Raw genomic sequence first — 17,626 nt, forward strand, 5'->3', positions numbered from 1 at the left:
CTTAGTAAGCGGACACAATGTGTGCGAAACAGAACAGCTGTGTTATAACGACTACATTCATTCATTCATTCATTCTGCTAATAATCACCGTCCTGGTAACGATGAAACGTAATTCCCGATTCTCAGACGAAAATAGATGATTTTCCAAATATAGCAATTGGAAATTTGAGCCCATGATCACAAGGCTCTCCAATGCCCTCGCCCGACAGGAATCGTCGTATATATGCATAAGGTATCTATGATATTATATGTGGCATATCCACAGAAATAAAAAAGAGTAGTACGCGCAACTGCAGAAAAAAACGTGATATATTCTTTTTTCTATTCACGTGACCGCCAACTCCGTCTCCATTTCGCTTGGTCTCCATTGTAAAAGATAGGCGCATAGTATATTTGGAAGGTTTAACTGTTTATTTTAAAAACTACACCAACTATTCAAGTTCATTAGGCCAGTTAAGTTATTTGGTAGGTTAAAGAGTCCGGCCCACGGTTCTCATGGTTGCGCAGTTTTTTGCATAAGAATAAAGTTTTATGTCTACTGATGCTAAATTCACAGCCTGTTTGTGAAAATTCGCTTTAATTTAAAAGTTATGAACGTTTAAAAAATCAAATTTCAAAGTTGTAAAAAACGTCACTCGCGGGCACTGTGACGTCACAATGCAATATTTCGTTTATGGGGAAAACCCGGCCTATCAGCGGTTTATCGTTTATTGGTGCAATTTTGATAGATAAGCAAATCAAAACGTTTTTTAAGGTATTAACAATACCTATGGCTTCAGCAACTTATTGGAAGCTATTTCCTAGGGATCAGTGTATAACCAAACAAAATAGCCTACCAAGCTTAGTGGAGAATTAGTTTTCGTGACTTTCTAGGGTTCAGATTTTAAATTCTTTTTGTTTTTTCCCTATATGGCATAGACTATATTTATATCTGTATTTAAAGTTACCATATAGGAGTTTACCATAAGCCGAGTAATCATGCCTGATAGGTGCTGTGTTTAAAATAGCAAGACAAGAATGACTGTAAAGCGATAAGTGTATATAATATAGATATGTGTGTGTTTTCATTTTCAAAAGGAAGAGTGGGGCTTAGAAAAAAGCAAGCAACATTACATTGGTATGCTGGTCATCTCATATTTGTAGTGCACATTTTACTTCAGATCGCTTTACTATGATATGTTCTAATTAGGATATGCAAGGAAACTTGTTCGGATCAAGTAAGCAGCATGTATTTGGAGAGCGCAGAAGAACAGATCCACCATCTGGTACAAGTATTCTTTATTCAAAACAATGAAAATAATCCAATACTTAAATATGTATTTCTAGTAATGTTGAATGTACTTAATTTAAAACAACATAACTCTTGCATGAATCACATTTTGTATGAAACAAGACCATTCAAAACTGAATGATGAAAAATTCTTTGTCACTATAATGTTGAACCTTTCTGTTTTCCTTTTCCAGTCATTCCCGTACCTATCGAACAAAGTTCTGATCAGCTGTGTGGCGATACTATCTAAACAAAATAAATGCCATAAACATGTGATTGACCAACTTTTTGGTATGAAGGCCAACAATAAATACTAGATTAGAGTAAATTAATTTCACTAAATTTGTATTCCATGCTCGGGTCTCAGTCAAGAATATCATATGTCCCACACATATCTGTTTACACAAATTTCAACAAATACAGAAAAAAAGACAGTGCAACACTTTAACCAACAGACTTATTAAATGTCACACTTTTTTAATAAATGCTATTCTTGGTCAACCCACCAAATTGTGTTGTTGATTTGCTCAGCTTCACTTATTTTCCATGGTCTTGGCCTGTCTACTTCCCCAACACATGCGGGAAGTACAGGTTCAAACTGGAAAGGCTCAATACCTATTGCTAGTGGACTAGGATCTTCGCTTATGTCACTTCATTAGATGAAATACTTCTATCTGACTATACATCACACACTGACACTTTTACATTATTGTTAACTGACAAATTTAAATAGCGTAATACTGTAATACACTTACAAACAATTTTAAAAAATATTAATTTTAAACTAAAATCAGGCCACGGCATTACCTACGCATATTTCTTAATTTAAAAGTAACAGAAAATGCTATGTCGACGGTACACTCTGTTTTGCTGCAAACAGCAAAGCCTAAATCAGCTGATCGATTAGAAAAGATCGTGACGTAATTTACGTCATAGTGCCCGCGAGTGACGCAACAATAGGCGAATTTTTTGGCACTTTTTAAAACGTTTTTTTGGCCAAACTAAATATTTTTTTCACAAAAAAATACAACAGGTAGTATTTATTAAGTGTAAATTTTCAATTAAAACCAACTTGTATGAGCGTGGTCCAGACTCTTTAACGCTTACAGTTTACCACTTGCTTACGAAATTTAATTATTTAAAAAAAATTATTAAAAATTTAAAACAAACGGTTTGTTAGAAATATATTAGAAAATAGTGTTTTACACTATAAGTCAAAAAACGAAGAAAAACTACATAAAACGTCATCGACTCCATTGACTACAATAGTAAACGGGAACGACCTGCGAAAGAGAGAGAGTGTATCACCTCTCTCCTTTGCCGACATTGGAGATGCGCGTTCTATTCTTTTTTATTTTTGTGGGCATATCGTGATATATTTGTTCCGACCATAGATATCATATATATAACTAGATTGCGCATCTTGTGTTTTCAACCAATGTGAAATTGAAGTCAATTGAAGCGCGCCATTTTGAATCGTATGTGACCCACTCGTCTATTATCGTATATTGGTAATGTGTTATCTGGGTTAGTTTTAGGCAGGAAAAACTAATTTAACCTAAACAAAAAGTTAACCTGTGGCAGATATTCTTTTATCGAGTCTGTATTTATATACTTTTAAGCTTTTGCGTTTTTAAAAGCGACGTTTGACCCGACTTTTACTGACGATTTACGTAAGAAACTTTAACTCTTAACACAGTTTAGCAAGGTGTTGCCATATTCAGGCAGTCTTCCACTTAGTTATTTAAAATTTACTTGTTGGTGATTCATTCTAGTTAAGAATAATATTTATTAAAGGTTAAAAACTAATTTAATCCGAACAAAAAGGTTTACATATGATCTAAAATGCCCTGAAAAGTTTAAATTATTTGTACTAGTATCATCCAGACAGCCAATATTTATATTAATATTACATTTTATAGTAAAGGGAAAGTAGACACTACCGAAGAGTCCTCCAATACGTTACAGATTAGGCTGGTGGGAAATGCTAGAGGTTGGAAGTTATGGGTTAATAGTTAGCGGATAACGTAAGGATTCTTCACTAGCAGCGAAAAAATATTTGCAATGTTTGTATTTCACTAGATTTCATATAACGGTCATTGGTGAAGGTTTTTAATTTATTCAGCCTCTCGGTTATTTGAGATTACGTGAGAATTTTTATCAATTTATTTTTATAGTTGTATCAGTCAATAGTTATTAATTACGAATGGTGCTTTCATACAAATATAATATAGTGGTAGAGTAGTATATGAGAGAACAAACTACATTGTACATACAAGTTTATTTTCAGAGAAATTTTATATCAAAATTATTTCAAAAGTCAAAACGTGGAACACAATGCAGTGAATTTGGATGCAGTATAAAAGCCTGAGGAGAAGTGATAGTGAAGGTAGTGCAGATGAGACCGCAATAAAGAAACTCCATCCACGAACTTATCACTCGTAAGTCAAGATGATTATACAGAGAGTGTTTGCAACTGAAATCAAGAAAATCATATTTTATTGTTATTTAAACATACAAGAGAAAAGAGTTATACAGTAAAATAAACAGATGAAAACAGTAGCTAATTTTAAATTTGATTAGAGTAAGGTTAACATATTTCAAATATATATTTTAAAGATTTTCATGGAGCCCGGATCAAATTTCATAGAGCCCAGAGTCAAACTGGATAAAAGTGCCGTACCAACCAGGTTTAAAAATTTCGAAAAAAACTGAAATAGGATTTCAAAGGCTTCTTTCAACTAGCAAGGGGAAATTACCACAAGGTATGGCTTTAACTTTGCAATTCTTTCTTCATAAACCATATTTACAATAATTAATAAAATTAAATTTAAACAATAAAGATTAATTTATTCTTTCAGATCTTACAATCGTTAGCCATTGCTACATCTGTTTTGGAGGATAACAGTCCTCTGTTATTTGAAGAACTAAATGATCATATGACTGATTCTTCTGTAATGTACAACCATGTATTTCACTTCATAAAATCACTTGCATTGACATACTGGAAAATTCGGTTTCATCATCTAGGAAAGGAATTTAATCAAACTATTGCTCGACAGTTGGTACGAAAAAAGTTAAATAAATTGGTTCTGTTTAATCACCAATAATGTTTATTGCAGTATAAGACAATTTATAGTAGACTAATAGTTATTTATATTTCGTTTCCCAGAAGTATTAGGTTTAGACATTTTACAGCATGTTTTGGTCAATTTTGTTTTTTAAATTAAATTTTAAAATAAATTAAAAATCAACACAAAGATTTTGAAAATTTGTGGTCAATAGTTGCATATACAGAGAAAGCATATTTTCTTTATCCTGTTGGAACCAACAAGCTGTTTTTAAAACTATGATTGACCAGTTCACAGTAAAATTATCAGTAAAATTAACAATATATATATATACAGATTTACTAGCTAAAAAATATGTGTCGCAGAGACCTGGATCAACTGGCTGGTTGAGATTAGTTTCCACCACTGATGCTTGTCCGGATATTCTTCCTCACTAGAAACCTTCCACACACACACAACTGAATACTCATTGGACCAAACAGCGAAACTTTCTTTTTGCTTTATCACCACCATATACTTAAAACATTCACTAAAGCCACATATTTCTTCCTAAAATTATTTACCTGCACCAATTTGTACATTTATTTGTATATAAATATATTTTATATTGATAATATGTTACTATAATGTATTAATTATGTTATCTGTAAGTGTGCCCCTAAAACAGTATACTGTGTAGTGTGTACTATTGGTGGAATTTCGTTTTGGGGGTTTTGTTTTTCCATCATGATCCAGTCTTTGGATCAAACTTCTTTACAGCTCGATCTCTCATTTTATGTGTTGTGTCTACTTGCTTTGAATACATTTGTTTTAAATAAATAGACCTACACAACTTGATGCGAGTACATTATACATTGGAGCCTATAACTGCCACACTTAAATTGGCCTATATATAGATACTGCACCTGCCTTGTTTAGACATTATAACTTTAATAAATATTGCTACGCACTAGAATGAATCACCAACAAGTAAATTTTAAATAACTAAGTGGAAGACTGCCTGAATATGGCAACACCTTGCTAAACTGTGTTAAGAGTTAAAATTTCTCACGTAAATCGTCAGTAAAAGTCGGGTCAAACGTCGCTTTTAAAAACGCAAAAACTTAAAAGTATATAAATACAGACTCGATAAAGGAATATCTGCCGTAGGTTAACTTTTTGTTTAGATTAAATTAGTTTTTCCTGCCTAAAACTAACCCAAAAAACACATTACCATTATACGATAATAGACGAGTGGGTCACATACGATTCAAAATGGCGCGCTTCAATTGACTTCAATTTTGAACACCAGATGCGCAATCTAGTTATATATATGATATCTATGGTTCCGACCGTTGAACTTGGACAGTGCGCTTTTGCGCATGCCCCGCAACAACACTGTGCAGTAGGTCAAACCAAATACAATGCCGAAACCATAGTTTAATAAAGAAGTATTATTAAACTATGCCGAAACTATTTTTTTACTTTCCGACGTTTTTGGGGAAAATTTTGTTAAATTTAGTAGTGTTGGGGAAGACGAGACTCCGGGAAACCGGAACGAAGGATTTTTTAAACCAAAATTACAGTATTATTCGACAGTATTCTCACAACCCAATAGAGTGGGATGATAAAAATGATGATAACTCGGATAAAAAAAATGACACATATATTAGATGTTTATGACAAAATAATACTTTTCCGTTTCGGTAAATTCCCACTTCTAAATTGGCTGTTTTAACGAAAAGGGTTAAGAATCCCATGGATCGATTTCCCCCTGTTCCCATAAGTTTTTAATAAAGAAATAGGCACGAGTAAAGAATCCTACAGTACGTTACAGATTAGGTTGGTGGAAAGTGTTAGAGGTTGATAGTGAGGGGGACAGTGGCTGGTGGTTTTATGGGATAGTGGTTAAATGATAATGCAGGGGGGAGGTTTCTTCATTAGCAATTTAAAACCATCCTTATAACCACCAATTACTAACTCCTTTAACCACTCACCAACTAACCACGAACCTGTCACACTTTCCACCTGCCTATGTAGGTTCTACCAAAACTTGCACTAAAACAAAACTAAAAACTCACTAAAACACGCCTGGTGCCTGGTGGGGGACCCTTGAGAATTTCGTGTAAAAAGAGCCTTACCTATGCAAGATCCACCAATCCACGTATGGAAGATCCACTAAAAAGTGCCTGGTAAACATAAATGTGTATGGAAAATAAAAAACGATGATGAAAAAGAACAGGTAATTCACAAGTTCTTTAATTATCGTTCTGCCAAATCGGAAACAGCGTCGATATTGCGCGGTGGACGGAAGGTTTATAATCCCACTTAAAGCTCGTTTTTGCACAAAGCTAGGGCACCGTTTCCAAATACAGAATAGCTGGACACGCTGACTAAAAGATGACCCATCATGTCTAACATATGTCTTACATGTTTCGTTTTAAAACTTGCATTGTTCGCATTGTTTTTTAAAAAGAAAATTAAAGTTGTGTTTTTTTTTCAAATATAAGTGCTTGCATGATACTGTGGAGGAAGGTAGGACACCTTTAGCACACATTACTCAAATATCTTAATCGTATGTTAAACAATTAATAACGGTCCATGGGAGGTTTTAGAATTTGTTGACTGTTCTTTGTTTACCACCAAATGGGACATAATATAATTAAAAAGTGTCCTATCTTCCCCACCGCCTATACTAACGAAAAATAACCAATTTACTTTTGCTAAAAATTAGAGGTCGACCGACATATCTGTTCACCGATAATATCGGCCAATATTTACGTTCTACAGATAATCGGTATTGGTAAAAAAGCGCCGATATTTCAACGATACATGAATAGTTCGTGCGAAGCGACGTGCGTCCTACTTGACCTTTACGTGCCTTGTACTTTAGCCTTCATGTGCGTCGTAGTTTAGCCTTCAAGTGCCTCGTAATTTAACCTCTACGTGCGTAGTAGTTTAGCCTCTTCGTGCCGTTTAGTTTGACTTTTACGTGCGTGGTAGTTTGACCTTAACTTCTGTCGTATTTATGCATCATGTGTCGTAGTTTGACAGGTCGTAGTTTAGCCTTCACGTACGACATGGTTGGAGTTTGACCTTCTGTGTGTCTTAGTTTAGCATCCACGTGTGTTGTAGTTTAGCGTTCATGTGCGTCCTAGTTTGTACAAAAGCAACACCTTCCTAAGAACTAGCAGACCAACCATTTTTTCTATATTATAATACCTTGAATACAGATATTAGTTTTGAATAATACTGATTGTTTCATATGTTTCACTATAGTGACAAATATCGGTAAAATATTGGTATCGGTAAAATATTGGTGTCGGTAAAAACTAAATATATTGGTATCGCTGGAAAAAATTGATATCGGTCGGTCTCTAGTAAAAATACAGTTCATTATGTAAGTGTGACAAACGAAACAAACGTCGTACATTCATCATCGAAGTTGATATTCAAAAACCTCATTAAGCTAAAAAATCTGTATATAGGCACATTTTGGTGGATCTTGTATAGGGAAAGCTTCCTCTGCAAGAAATTCCCACTGGGCGTGTTTTAGTATGACTTGTTCCACCAGGTCTCGCCGGGCGTGTTTTAGTAGGACCGGCCTATTCTGCTGTCCCAGAGGATTCTTTACTAGTGCAAAATTAACCGCTACTAGTAATTTTAAACCTAAACTTTACAGAATTTTAGAAACCGTACTTAAGAGTCGTGTGTCTGTACAATATGGATTTAGAAGAAATATATTATGACGGTGAAAATTATATTGAAACTGCCACCGGAAACAAAGTAAGCAGGCAATCTGTTCTGTGTGGAAGTCAAAATATTGTTTTGAACGGGAAAACCATCGTGCAAAGTGATTGTATTATAAGAGGAGACTTGGCAAATGTTCGGGTTGGAAGACATTGCATTATAAAAAGTAGATCTGTTATCCGACCACCTTTTAAAAAATTCAGCAAGGGTGTTGCATTTTTCCCGTGTGTTATAGGTGATCATGTATACATTGAAGAGGATAGTATTGTTAATGCTGCACAAATTGGATCATACGTACATATTGGCAAGAACTGTGTGATTGGGAGACGTTGTGTATTGAAAGATTGTTGCCAGATAGCTGATAACACAATTCTTCCACCTGAAACTTTGGTTCCTCCATTTAAATTATATGGTGGTTCTCCTGCTGTTTGTGTGGAGGATTTGCCTGAGTGCACCCAATATTTAATGATTGATGCGACAAAGCAGTATTACGAAAACTTTAAAAGAAAATGAATTATCAATGTGTATGCATGTGAAAATTATTATTGTTGTATTGTACCTATTTGTTTAAAGCACTAACTTTAAATATTACATTAATTTTTTTCTTATAAATCCATTTAATAAACTTTTAAAAGTTCTGCCTAAGCTGAATATGAAATCCCTCATTTAAAGTAACATTAGTGTTGAATTATTCGGCGGTGTGTGAACTGTCAAACTACGCCAATATATTAGTGTAGGTAAAAAACAGTTATTATTTGTTTGTAATAAATAAATATTGTTCAATGCTGTAGGTTAAAATTGATAATGAATGTTAATCACTTAAGTTTTACAATACCCTTGGCTGCATTTCTTCTTTATTTGAACTCTTGTTTTTGCGGCTTTGTATTTGATGATGTATCAGCTATTTTAAACAACAAAGATATTTTATCAAATTCATCAATTTATAATTTGCTGTGGAATGATTTTTGGGGAACGCCAATGGTTGAGGTTAGTTGCATTTGAGAACAATTTTTGTCACATTTTTTGTTTTTATTATATCTGCCATGGGGTATCGTATCAAAACAGTGAAAAGGGTGATTTTCGATAATTTTAGTGTTATTTTAATGGTTTTCATGACACGTATGTAACCTATTGTCTTAAGTGGGTTTCATCAGAATAATATTAATAGAAGTAGTTTGGTTTTTATAAATATAACATTTCTGTTGCAGGAAAGAAGCCACAAATCTTATCGACCTTTGACAGTGTTGACTTTTCGATTGAATTATCTGGTTTCTGGTTTCAATCCATGGTCGTACCATTTACTAAATGCTATTTTGCATTCATTGGTTTGTTATCTCGTATTTAAAATGAACAGCAAGATTGTTGGACTGTGTGGATCCCACAGCTTAGCTTCTGCACATCGAAATAAAAATTCTATCCACCATGGAAAAGGAACCACCACAATTCCTGAAAACTTGGATTTAGAAAAAACTACAAAAACGATTTCATTTTGTGCTACTTTGCTCTTTGTGGTTCATCCTGTTCACACCGAAGCTGTGGGTATTTGTAGATAACAGTGAACAAAATTTAAGCTTTTTTATGTTGTTTACAGGTGACTGGTGTTGTTGGAAGAGCTGAATTATTATCTGCATTGTTTTTTATTCTTTCCATTCTCTGTTATACGAGAACTACTGCTAAGTGCATTGTAAGTAATAGGTAACGAAATCAGGTCTTATGGTATTGCACCTCATCAATGGTTGGTTGTTTAACATATTTTTTTGTAGATTTTGTCTTTTGTTTGTACAATACTTGGTATTTTGAGTAAAGAACAATCAATTACAGTATTAGGTGTTCTTGTTTTCGTAGAAATCCTTGTTTTAAACAAGGTAAGTTTCTGAGTTTACATATTAATGAATTTATGTTAAAATACGTTTATTTTACAGTTAAGTTTGGATGATTTCTGTTTAGTTTTGGTGAGAACATTAACCTCTCGAAGGCAGATGAAGCTAAAACCACTGTTTCTTAGAATAACAGCTTGTGTTGGAATGGGTATTTGTTTAATTTATGCACGAATGAGATTAATGCAAGGAGCTCTACCTCATTTCACTGGTGTGTAATTTATTCCATAATAATAATAATAATGTACAAAATGTTGCTGCCAAAAATAACCGAAAGTAAAAGGGTTTGAACGTTCCATTGTTGTTTTATTTTAAAAAACATTTAGTAACATTTTCGGCGCACCCTAGAGGATATAAAAAAAATACCAATGATTAAATGAATCTTATTTATTCTCACATGGTAGCCAACAGCACCTCATACATTATATAACTTTTTTATTGTATGGCTAAGAATTTAGACATCTATATCTCTAAAGAAAAAAATAGGTTGGGGAGTCAGTGTTAAGTGTCTTAATAAAGCGTATCCTCTGAGCTGACTGCCTTACTACTGCTTTGCGTAAGACTAATATTAAAATATTTTTTTTAATTTAAGGTTTTGACAATCCAGCAAGTTCAGAAAAATTCCCTGCACGTCATTTAACTTACAATCATTTGCTATCTTTAAATAGTTTGTTGTTATTGAATCCGTATAACTTGTTGTGTGATTGGTCAATGGGAACAGTTCCTATAATAACATCTTTTTTTGATGTTCGCAACCTTGGTGCTTTATGTTTCTGGGTGCTTTACATAATTATAGGTATGTACTATTTATAAGATTCAGGACTGGATAGTTTATTAAATGCCTAAATTTTCTTTAACGTTACCTGTAAAAGTACTTGGAAAAAATTCTAAAATTAAAAAGAATTGTATATATAAACAGTGCATAGGAAAATATAAAAAAATGTTTTAATTGTTTTATTTTCGTGTAAGATTAGTTTGCATAGAGCAGGAAAGTAGGCACCCCCCTCTTTTGGGATTTTTTTATATTTTATTGTTATTTTTTAACGTTATTTTAGGAGAGTTTAGTTATTATACTCATTACCCATCATACAATTGTGTAATCATTGTGTACAAAAAGTTTTATTAAAAAATATGTTTACTCGCTCCAAGTTATAATTTCCTTAATGTTTCAGGTTTCCATGCTGTGTTCTCCCATACATTTGTAAGCAGAGTGGCAAGTTTTTGTATCAGTGTAATTACTTTACCCTTCTTGCCAGCTTCAAATTTATTCATTCCTGTTGGGTTTGTTGTTGCTGAACGTATTCTTTATATTCCAAGCATTGGATTCTGTCTGCTTGTTGCTCTGGGATTCTTTAAACTTCAACTAAAACTGTAATTATGCTTTCCTATAGTTATTTAATCACATTTATTTGAACGTGTAAAATAAAGACCAATGCAAAACAATAACCTTAAAATATCTGTTATTACAGTGTTACTATTTTACCTTTAAATTAATATTTATTCCCCTTTCCAGAAAGAAAAAATATCTGGTTTGGTTTTTATTTAGTTGTGTGATTGCTGCACATTCAATGAAAATAATCCATCGCAACTTTGAATGGATTTCTGAGAGACATTTATTTAAAAGTGGCCTAAAGGTAACAATGAATATACATGCATTGCATTATTTGCATATATACAGTTTAAATTGTGCAGATAACCCAACGCAATGCTAAGATATGGAATAATGTTGGACATACATATGAGGATGAGAATGATTGGAAAACAGCTTTGTGGTTCTTTAAACAGGTTGGTTTTGAAGGGACATACCGAGTAAAAATATATGAATAGAAATACTCATATGTGATCTAAAGGTACCACCAAAGTTTCGGTTGATATGATTTCCTAAAAAATGTCACCTAACTTTGACAATCTCTGGTTTCTATACAACTAAATAAAAAAAAATTTCTTCAATGAATGTTTCTTCTTTGTGAATATCTGATTCTTAATAAATAATTAGTAAACCTTTGATTGAACATAGCTACCTAAATGTACAGTGTTATATCTTTGTTAAAATAGGCTTTTTTAGGAAGTGTTTTCACAGGAGATGTTTTGTTTTTTGAAACTTTGGTGGCAACTTTAGATCCAATTTGAGCATTTTTATCCATTATTTTTTTTATTGGTCAACCCACTTAAGTTTCTCAATCCCCATATTTCATGACTTAATATTACACACGGTTTGTTTAACAATGGTTGTTCTGATGTGTATTTGTTATATGTGTTGCTTACCATTTTGCATATTTATATATTTTATTATTTTATAGGCTACTATTGTACAACCAGATGATATAGGTGCTCATATGAATTCAGGTCGAATGTTTGAAAACATGAATGATTTTGTTGCAGCAGAAAAATGTTACAAAGAAGCTAAAAGTCACCTTCCTAAGGTACATGGGTCTTTTTAAAATGAAATATTCATAAAATTATTTTGCTACATAATAGTTGTTATGTTTTAAAAAATAAATTGTTTTTTACTTTATTTTATAAATGTAATTGCAGACAACATTTTTATTTTATGAAAGTATTCATACCAAAATATGTTATTATTTACAGCCAGTTCCAGGTCAATCATACACCACCAGGATTAATCCGCATAATTTGCAATTATTTATCCGTCTTGCAAATTTAATTAAAAAGAACTCTTCAAGGTATGTGCAATAATACAACATAAAAGTTTTGTAATAATATACCAAGACACAGGTTGGAGGAAGCTGAGAAGTTGTATGAAGAAGTAATTCATATGCGACCAGCATTTCTTGATGCTCACATGAACAGGTTCTTGTCACGTTCACAGTTTTTCTAACAGAATATTGATTTTTTTTATGCTAGCAGATTACCAGCAAACTATTTGTTTTAATAGGGGAGATGTCCTTCTACGACTAAATAAACCGAAACAAGCAATCGCATCTTATGAATATGCTCTATCATTGACTACAAACAAAGCTGATGTTTATTTTAATCTTGGTATTTATAGCAAATTATTTTTTTAATGTCGTTAAATTTTTGTGACTAATATTTTAAATTACATAAAGGTGTTGTACATGAACAGATGAATGAGAAAGGAAAAGCACTGGAAGCATACACATACGCGATACAACAGGAACCAACCCATATTAAAGCCCTATATAACTCTGCTGTTATTTTGCAAGTAATATTACATAAGCAATATTAATCATAAGAATGTTAGCATATACTTTACCAAGAGCACAAGAGATCCGGATCTATTACTTCGTGCAAAATCTCGAGTGGAACGGATATTAAAACTGGAATCTGATCATTTGCTTGCCAAGACTGTCATGGGATCTATTTGTATGGATTTAGGTGACAACAAGCAAGCGATACAGTGGTGGAGAGAAGTTTTAAAGGTGAACCATTATCATATATCATGTGTTTCTATTGTATGTAGATAAGGTCCTTGTCCCTGACCCATCTAGATCTTTAAATAAATGATAGTTACTTTTTTCTGTGTAATTGTTTTTGGTTTTCTGTATGGCTGACAATTTAGCCAACCGATGGGTAGCCTTTGTGTTAAAGCAATGTATGTCAATTGTTTTGCTCAAGGTATCAGTGTGGACCTAAACCAGGGAGCCACAACGCCAAACCTATTACCATGCTAACTTAGTTACTTTCTAAATTGAGTATTAATGTTGGAACTAAACAAAAAAATTTCAGGTGGAACCAAGTCAGAGAACTAGTCTGTTTAATATTGCACTGCTGTTATCAAAAATGGGTAAGTACTTGTTGTGTGAATCAGATACCAAAGAAGTTTTCAACATTTTGTTTAGATGACTCTGATGCCGAATGCATTGAAGCCATAAAGGGATTGTTAAATCATCATTCGCATCATGTGAAAGGGTGGTTGTTATACGGAGATGTTATGTTGAATAAGAAAAAAGATATAATAGAAGCTCAGCGGTAATATATATATGTATAATATGATTAACCAATTTACATTAAATTTAAATGAATGCCAATTTCATGTGGCGAAAAAATGTGGGTTTTCTATTTCATACACCTTTTGGTCAATTGTTTTCCGAAAAGGTGATTGTTAATGAATGTAACTTACTTTATCCTCGCAAAGGCCGGAAAACGACAGTTGTTATCACACAGGTTTACCACCTCGAGCCAGCATACGAGTTACCATGTATGTTACTTTGTAGGTGATTATTTTTTTTTAAGTATGGCTGATAATTTGGACAACCCATTAGTGACCACTGGGTTGGAGCATTTGTCGTTAAGTGTCTTGCTCAAGGACACATACGCCCACAATGGTAGCAGCACCAAGCCTTGAACCCATTACCTCTGGGTTACAGGCAGGCGCGCTAACCACTATGCCACGGCGCCGGAGATGCAAAAGCCCACAATAGTATGCAAAAGTCCCAAGATGCAAAAGCCCACAATAGTATGCAAAAGTCCCAAGATGCAAAAGCCCACAATAGTATGCAAAAGTCCCAAGATGCAAAAGCCCACAGTAGTAGCTACAATGGGCTGCTACCCAGAGGTTATGGGTTCAAGGCTTTGTGCCTTTGGGCAAGAGTGCAAGACACTTAACAGCAATTGCTCCAAGCCAGTGGTCACTAATTAAGTGACAAATTGTAAGCAACACTTGTTATAACTGTATTTGCCCTGCCACATATGGATGCACAAGTTACATTCATTTAATGGAGTTTGTATTTTAAGCCTAATTGCTTTATAGAGCTTTTAAGAATGTGATGAAAGAAGATCCATCCAACGTTCAAGGCTGGCACAATTTTTGTGTTACTTTGGTTCAACAGACAAAACTTAAAGAAGCTGAAAACTGTTTAAGAGATGTTCTTCAACTGTCCCCACATGAGACATATATATCAGGTACATATATAAACTCTTGCTGCCAGGAATGAATCCACATTCACATTTCCTTATATATGGCAGAATGGGGTAAAACGAGACATTATCTTTTCTTGTGACATTTGAAACTAAACAGAGATTGAATTATGTAACGGTAGTCCTGCGATACTAAAACAGCGATGTTAATTGTTGAAAACGGTGGATGCTTACAGTATCTCATCTTGCCCCACATTACTATACATACGGTGAAAAACAGCCTAAACATATTTGAATTATAAAATTGTAGAAAACCTTGCATTTGTTCGGAGGCAACTTGCATTGAATGAAAAGAAGTTACAAGAGAGAAGAGAAGTTGAAGGTCGTGGATTTAAAGTTGATCAAATTAATGTGAAAGAAGAACCAACACAGGTGGGGGTTAGATTTCTTTTTAAATAACTCAACTTCAGTTCCCCATTAAATTTATTTTATTTTAACTATTGCATTCACAGAGAGAAACAAAAGTATTAGAAGAAGATATTGTTTATGTTGCTGCAAGCAAACCAAAGTCTCTGTCTTTTGAAGCCAAGAAGATTATCGATAAACTTGAACAATCAAACAAGGATGATCGGAATATTGACAAAAAACTGACAGAGGCTTCAAAAGCAATAAAGAAGTTACAAATGTTAAACAATAAGGCACAATTAATGAAAGAAAAGAAGTGTCAATCAACACCACCTAGTAAGAAAAATGAAGTAGATAACGTGAAAACTAAAGCAATGAAAAAGCTTGATGAGCTTGAAGCTTTACTATAATCAATATTTGTCTGAATCCATTTACTACTTTTCTGTAAGCCACAATTTTTTTACAAAAGTTTAACTTTATTTTTGTTTACAAACAACTTAGGATTCTTTTTAATTTTCTTTTCAAATAAAACATTCAGTTCATTTTCTGACTTGGAGGCATCTTCTTTGAAAGCTTGGTACTCTCTTAGTACCTGCACATAAAAAACATTAAGGATGTATGTAAACAAAATACACATGTTGGGCAAATACCTTTTTCTTTAACTTTTTTATTGATAGTTGCCGGTCTTCTTCAGCTTTCAAACACGTACGTATTGCTTTGTTCCAAGGAAACTTTTTATTGGGGACTGTTAATCATGTATGATATTATATACTATAGTAAGGTTGAGGAAGGGGGATTAATAGGGCACATTTAACAACGGTTTTGTTTTAACTGTTTACCTTCATTCCCATCTGCATTAACACAGTTGACTTGTGATCCTTCATCCACAACTTCAAGTTTTTGTTTCTTTGACTTTTTAAACTTAGGATTCGCCTCGTCACGTTTCCGTTTAATTGTTTCTTTCTTCGCATCTTGGTTGTCACAGGTAGGTAAAGGGTTGTTTTCTCGTTTATCTTTTGCATCAAAGAATTTTGTGTAGGTACCAAATCAAATATTGCTATGAGTACTTAATAGCATTAAAAATTACTAGTAATTTTTGCTGTTTTGAAAAATAATTTTTGATCCAAATGAAGCTAGCAAAAACTAAGTTATGAATAGAAAAACAATCGAATTAACCTAGGGAAATGTTCAATTTCTGTTCTAGTATTAGGAACCTATTACTAAATTCATTTTTATTTTCATCTGATAAAAATTACTTGTTGCAGGAGGTGTTTCATTTGAAGTTTTTACAGATGAAAAAATATTCCAAACCTCTTCTGAGATTGATGGATTTCGTATCCTTAAACTGTTTCCAAGGAAATTCTGTCAAATTTTTTTTGTTAATTCTGTCTCAAGGAAAATTTTTGCAGTTCACAACCTACCAAAAACTTCCCTCTTTTTCTTGGTATATTCTCATAGTTAAGGAGTTGATCCAAGATCTTCTTTACTTCACTGTTTGGATTCGTCAGAGTCGCAGCAGCACAGGTGATCTGGAATAGATTTTGATATTAACAAAAATAAACGAAGGATAATATAAATTCAATACTAGCCCAAAACCACAGATGTTCATACACCTCGTGCCAGCTTACGAGTTACCATGTATGTTACTTTGTGGGTCATTATTTTTTTTATGTATGGCTGACAACTTGGACAACCCATTAGTGACCAATAAGTTGGAGCAATTGCTTTTAAGTGTTTTGCCCAAGGACACACACGCCCACAATGGTAGCAGCGTCAAGCCTTGAACACATTATCCTCTGGGTTACAGGCAGGCGCGCTAACCACTACGCCACGGCGCGGCTGTACTGTACGTTTCATCGGCTATAGTTATACCCAAACGAAGTGGGCTCCTGTATAGGCCTTGTTAGGCTTTGTATATCTAAAAACTTGACTGGTTATACAGTTTCTAATTCAATGCCCCCAAGCTTTATACGATTTAAAAAAAACTTTATTGCTTAAATGCAGTAAATTTATTTTACCTTTTTAATCCACTCCTGCTGTTTAACTTCTCCTTTATTTGGTTTTGCAACAAACCCAGAGGCAGAATATTTCTCATCTTCAGTTATACAAGAGGTGTGGTTGATGTAGTCGTCGCCCCTGTTTTACATGAAGCATGAGAAAATCCAAAACGAAATGCCATGTGGCTAAAGCTTTCTTACCAAAAATCCTTTGAGCAGTCAATGCACGTTAAATATTCACAGTTCCGACATGAATATGCATGTCTATCAACTTTGTTTTTCTTTAAAGATTCACCGCAACCGTTGCAAGTAAAAAACACCATAGCCGATTTCAAAACAACTCGAGTACAAAATGCTCACCGTCAAAATTTATTTCAGCTTGTTTTGGCATACAAGTAACATGAGCGGTGGATCAACGCTTATATATATATAAGCGTT

General features: G+C 33.6%; 3 protein-coding genes and 1 long non-coding RNA gene across 10 annotated transcripts; 3 read left to right on the plus strand and 1 right to left on the minus strand.

Annotated features, from left to right (window-relative positions):
- The first annotated feature begins 436 nt into the window (after positions 1-436).
- LOC149739491 (uncharacterized) lies at positions 437-5,178 on the plus strand. Of its 3 annotated transcripts, none has more exons than XR_016384353.1 (4): positions 437-1,265; positions 1,465-4,035; positions 4,132-4,335; positions 4,707-5,178. It is a non-coding gene; the product is annotated as an uncharacterized LOC149739491 (long non-coding RNA). The 3 variants fall into 3 exon arrangements; XR_016384352.1 differs by having other exon boundaries at positions 445-1,117; positions 1,190-4,035; XR_016384351.1 differs by lacking the exons at positions 4,132-4,335; positions 4,707-5,178 and having other exon boundaries at positions 475-1,117; positions 1,190-1,265; positions 1,465-2,776.
- Positions 5,179-7,982: 2,804 nt separating this feature from the next.
- On the plus strand, positions 7,983-8,861 carry LOC149739492 (dynactin subunit 5-like). The gene has a single exon (XM_089871686.1). The coding sequence runs from the start codon at positions 8,044-8,046 to the stop codon at positions 8,581-8,583; it is 540 nt and encodes a 179-aa protein (XP_089727812.1). The 5' UTR covers positions 7,983-8,043; the 3' UTR covers positions 8,584-8,861.
- A 13-nt stretch (positions 8,862-8,874) lies between these two features.
- On the plus strand, positions 8,875-16,554 carry LOC149739493 (protein O-mannosyl-transferase TMTC3-like). Of its 5 annotated transcripts, none has more exons than XM_089871633.1 (20): positions 8,875-9,057; positions 9,279-9,605; positions 9,662-9,754; positions 9,834-9,935; positions 9,993-10,158; positions 10,540-10,743; positions 11,120-11,318; positions 11,461-11,581; positions 11,640-11,732; positions 12,248-12,370; positions 12,537-12,631; positions 12,678-12,758; positions 12,844-12,947; positions 13,016-13,131; positions 13,187-13,348; positions 13,656-13,713; positions 13,769-13,898; positions 14,680-14,831; positions 15,097-15,224; positions 15,299-16,554. In XM_089871633.1, the coding sequence occupies exons 1-20, from the start codon at positions 8,875-8,877 to the stop codon at positions 15,599-15,601; spliced, it is 2,940 nt and encodes a 979-aa protein (XP_089727759.1). In that variant the 3' UTR covers positions 15,602-16,554. The 5 variants fall into 5 exon arrangements, with proteins under 5 accessions (XP_089727759.1, XP_089727762.1, XP_089727763.1 ...); XM_089871636.1 differs by having other exon boundaries at positions 15,097-15,218; XM_089871637.1 differs by having other exon boundaries at positions 12,684-12,758.
- On the minus strand, positions 15,257-17,594 carry LOC149739494 (cell growth-regulating nucleolar protein-like). Its single transcript, XM_089871677.1, has 7 exons — positions 17,390-17,594; positions 17,210-17,327; positions 16,613-16,720; positions 16,448-16,553; positions 16,031-16,204; positions 15,842-15,936; positions 15,257-15,783 (listed from the first exon to the last, which is right to left on the minus strand). The coding sequence occupies exons 1-7, from the start codon at positions 17,509-17,511 to the stop codon at positions 15,652-15,654; spliced, it is 855 nt and encodes a 284-aa protein (XP_089727803.1). The 5' UTR covers positions 17,512-17,594; the 3' UTR covers positions 15,257-15,651.
- Between the last annotated feature and the right edge of the window lie 32 nt (positions 17,595-17,626).

This window comes from Ciona robusta, chromosome 2 (assembly GCF_009617815.1).
Source record: "Ciona robusta chromosome 2, ASM961781v2".
Taxonomy (NCBI): Eukaryota; Metazoa; Chordata; class Ascidiacea; order Phlebobranchia; family Cionidae; genus Ciona; species Ciona robusta.

Bases quoted from the DNA above. Each gene is read 5' to 3' on its own strand.
- LOC149739492 (XM_089871686.1), top strand. From the start codon at position 8,044: ATGGATTTAGAAGAAATATATTATGACGGTGAAAATTATATTGAAACT.
- LOC149739494 (XM_089871677.1), bottom strand. From the start codon at position 17,511: ATGGTGTTTTTTACTTGCAACGGTTGCGGTGAATCTTTAAAGAAAAAC. The intron at 17,328-17,389 runs GTAAGAAAGCTT...CATGTAAAACAG, and splicing joins GACTGCTCAAAGGATTTTTG to GGGCGACGACTACATCAACC. The intron at 16,554-16,612 runs GTAGGTTGTGAA...AAAATTTGACAG, and splicing joins GAAAAAGAGGGAAGTTTTTG to AATTTCCTTGGAAACAGTTT.
- LOC149739493 (XM_089871633.1), top strand. From the start codon at position 8,875: ATGAATGTTAATCACTTAAGTTTTACAATACCCTTGGCTGCATTTCTT. The intron at 12,759-12,843 runs GTTCTTGTCACG...TTGTTTTAATAG, and splicing joins CTTGATGCTCACATGAACAG to GGGAGATGTCCTTCTACGAC. The intron at 13,349-13,655 runs GTGAACCATTAT...AAAAAATTTCAG, and splicing joins GGTGGAGAGAAGTTTTAAAG to GTGGAACCAAGTCAGAGAAC.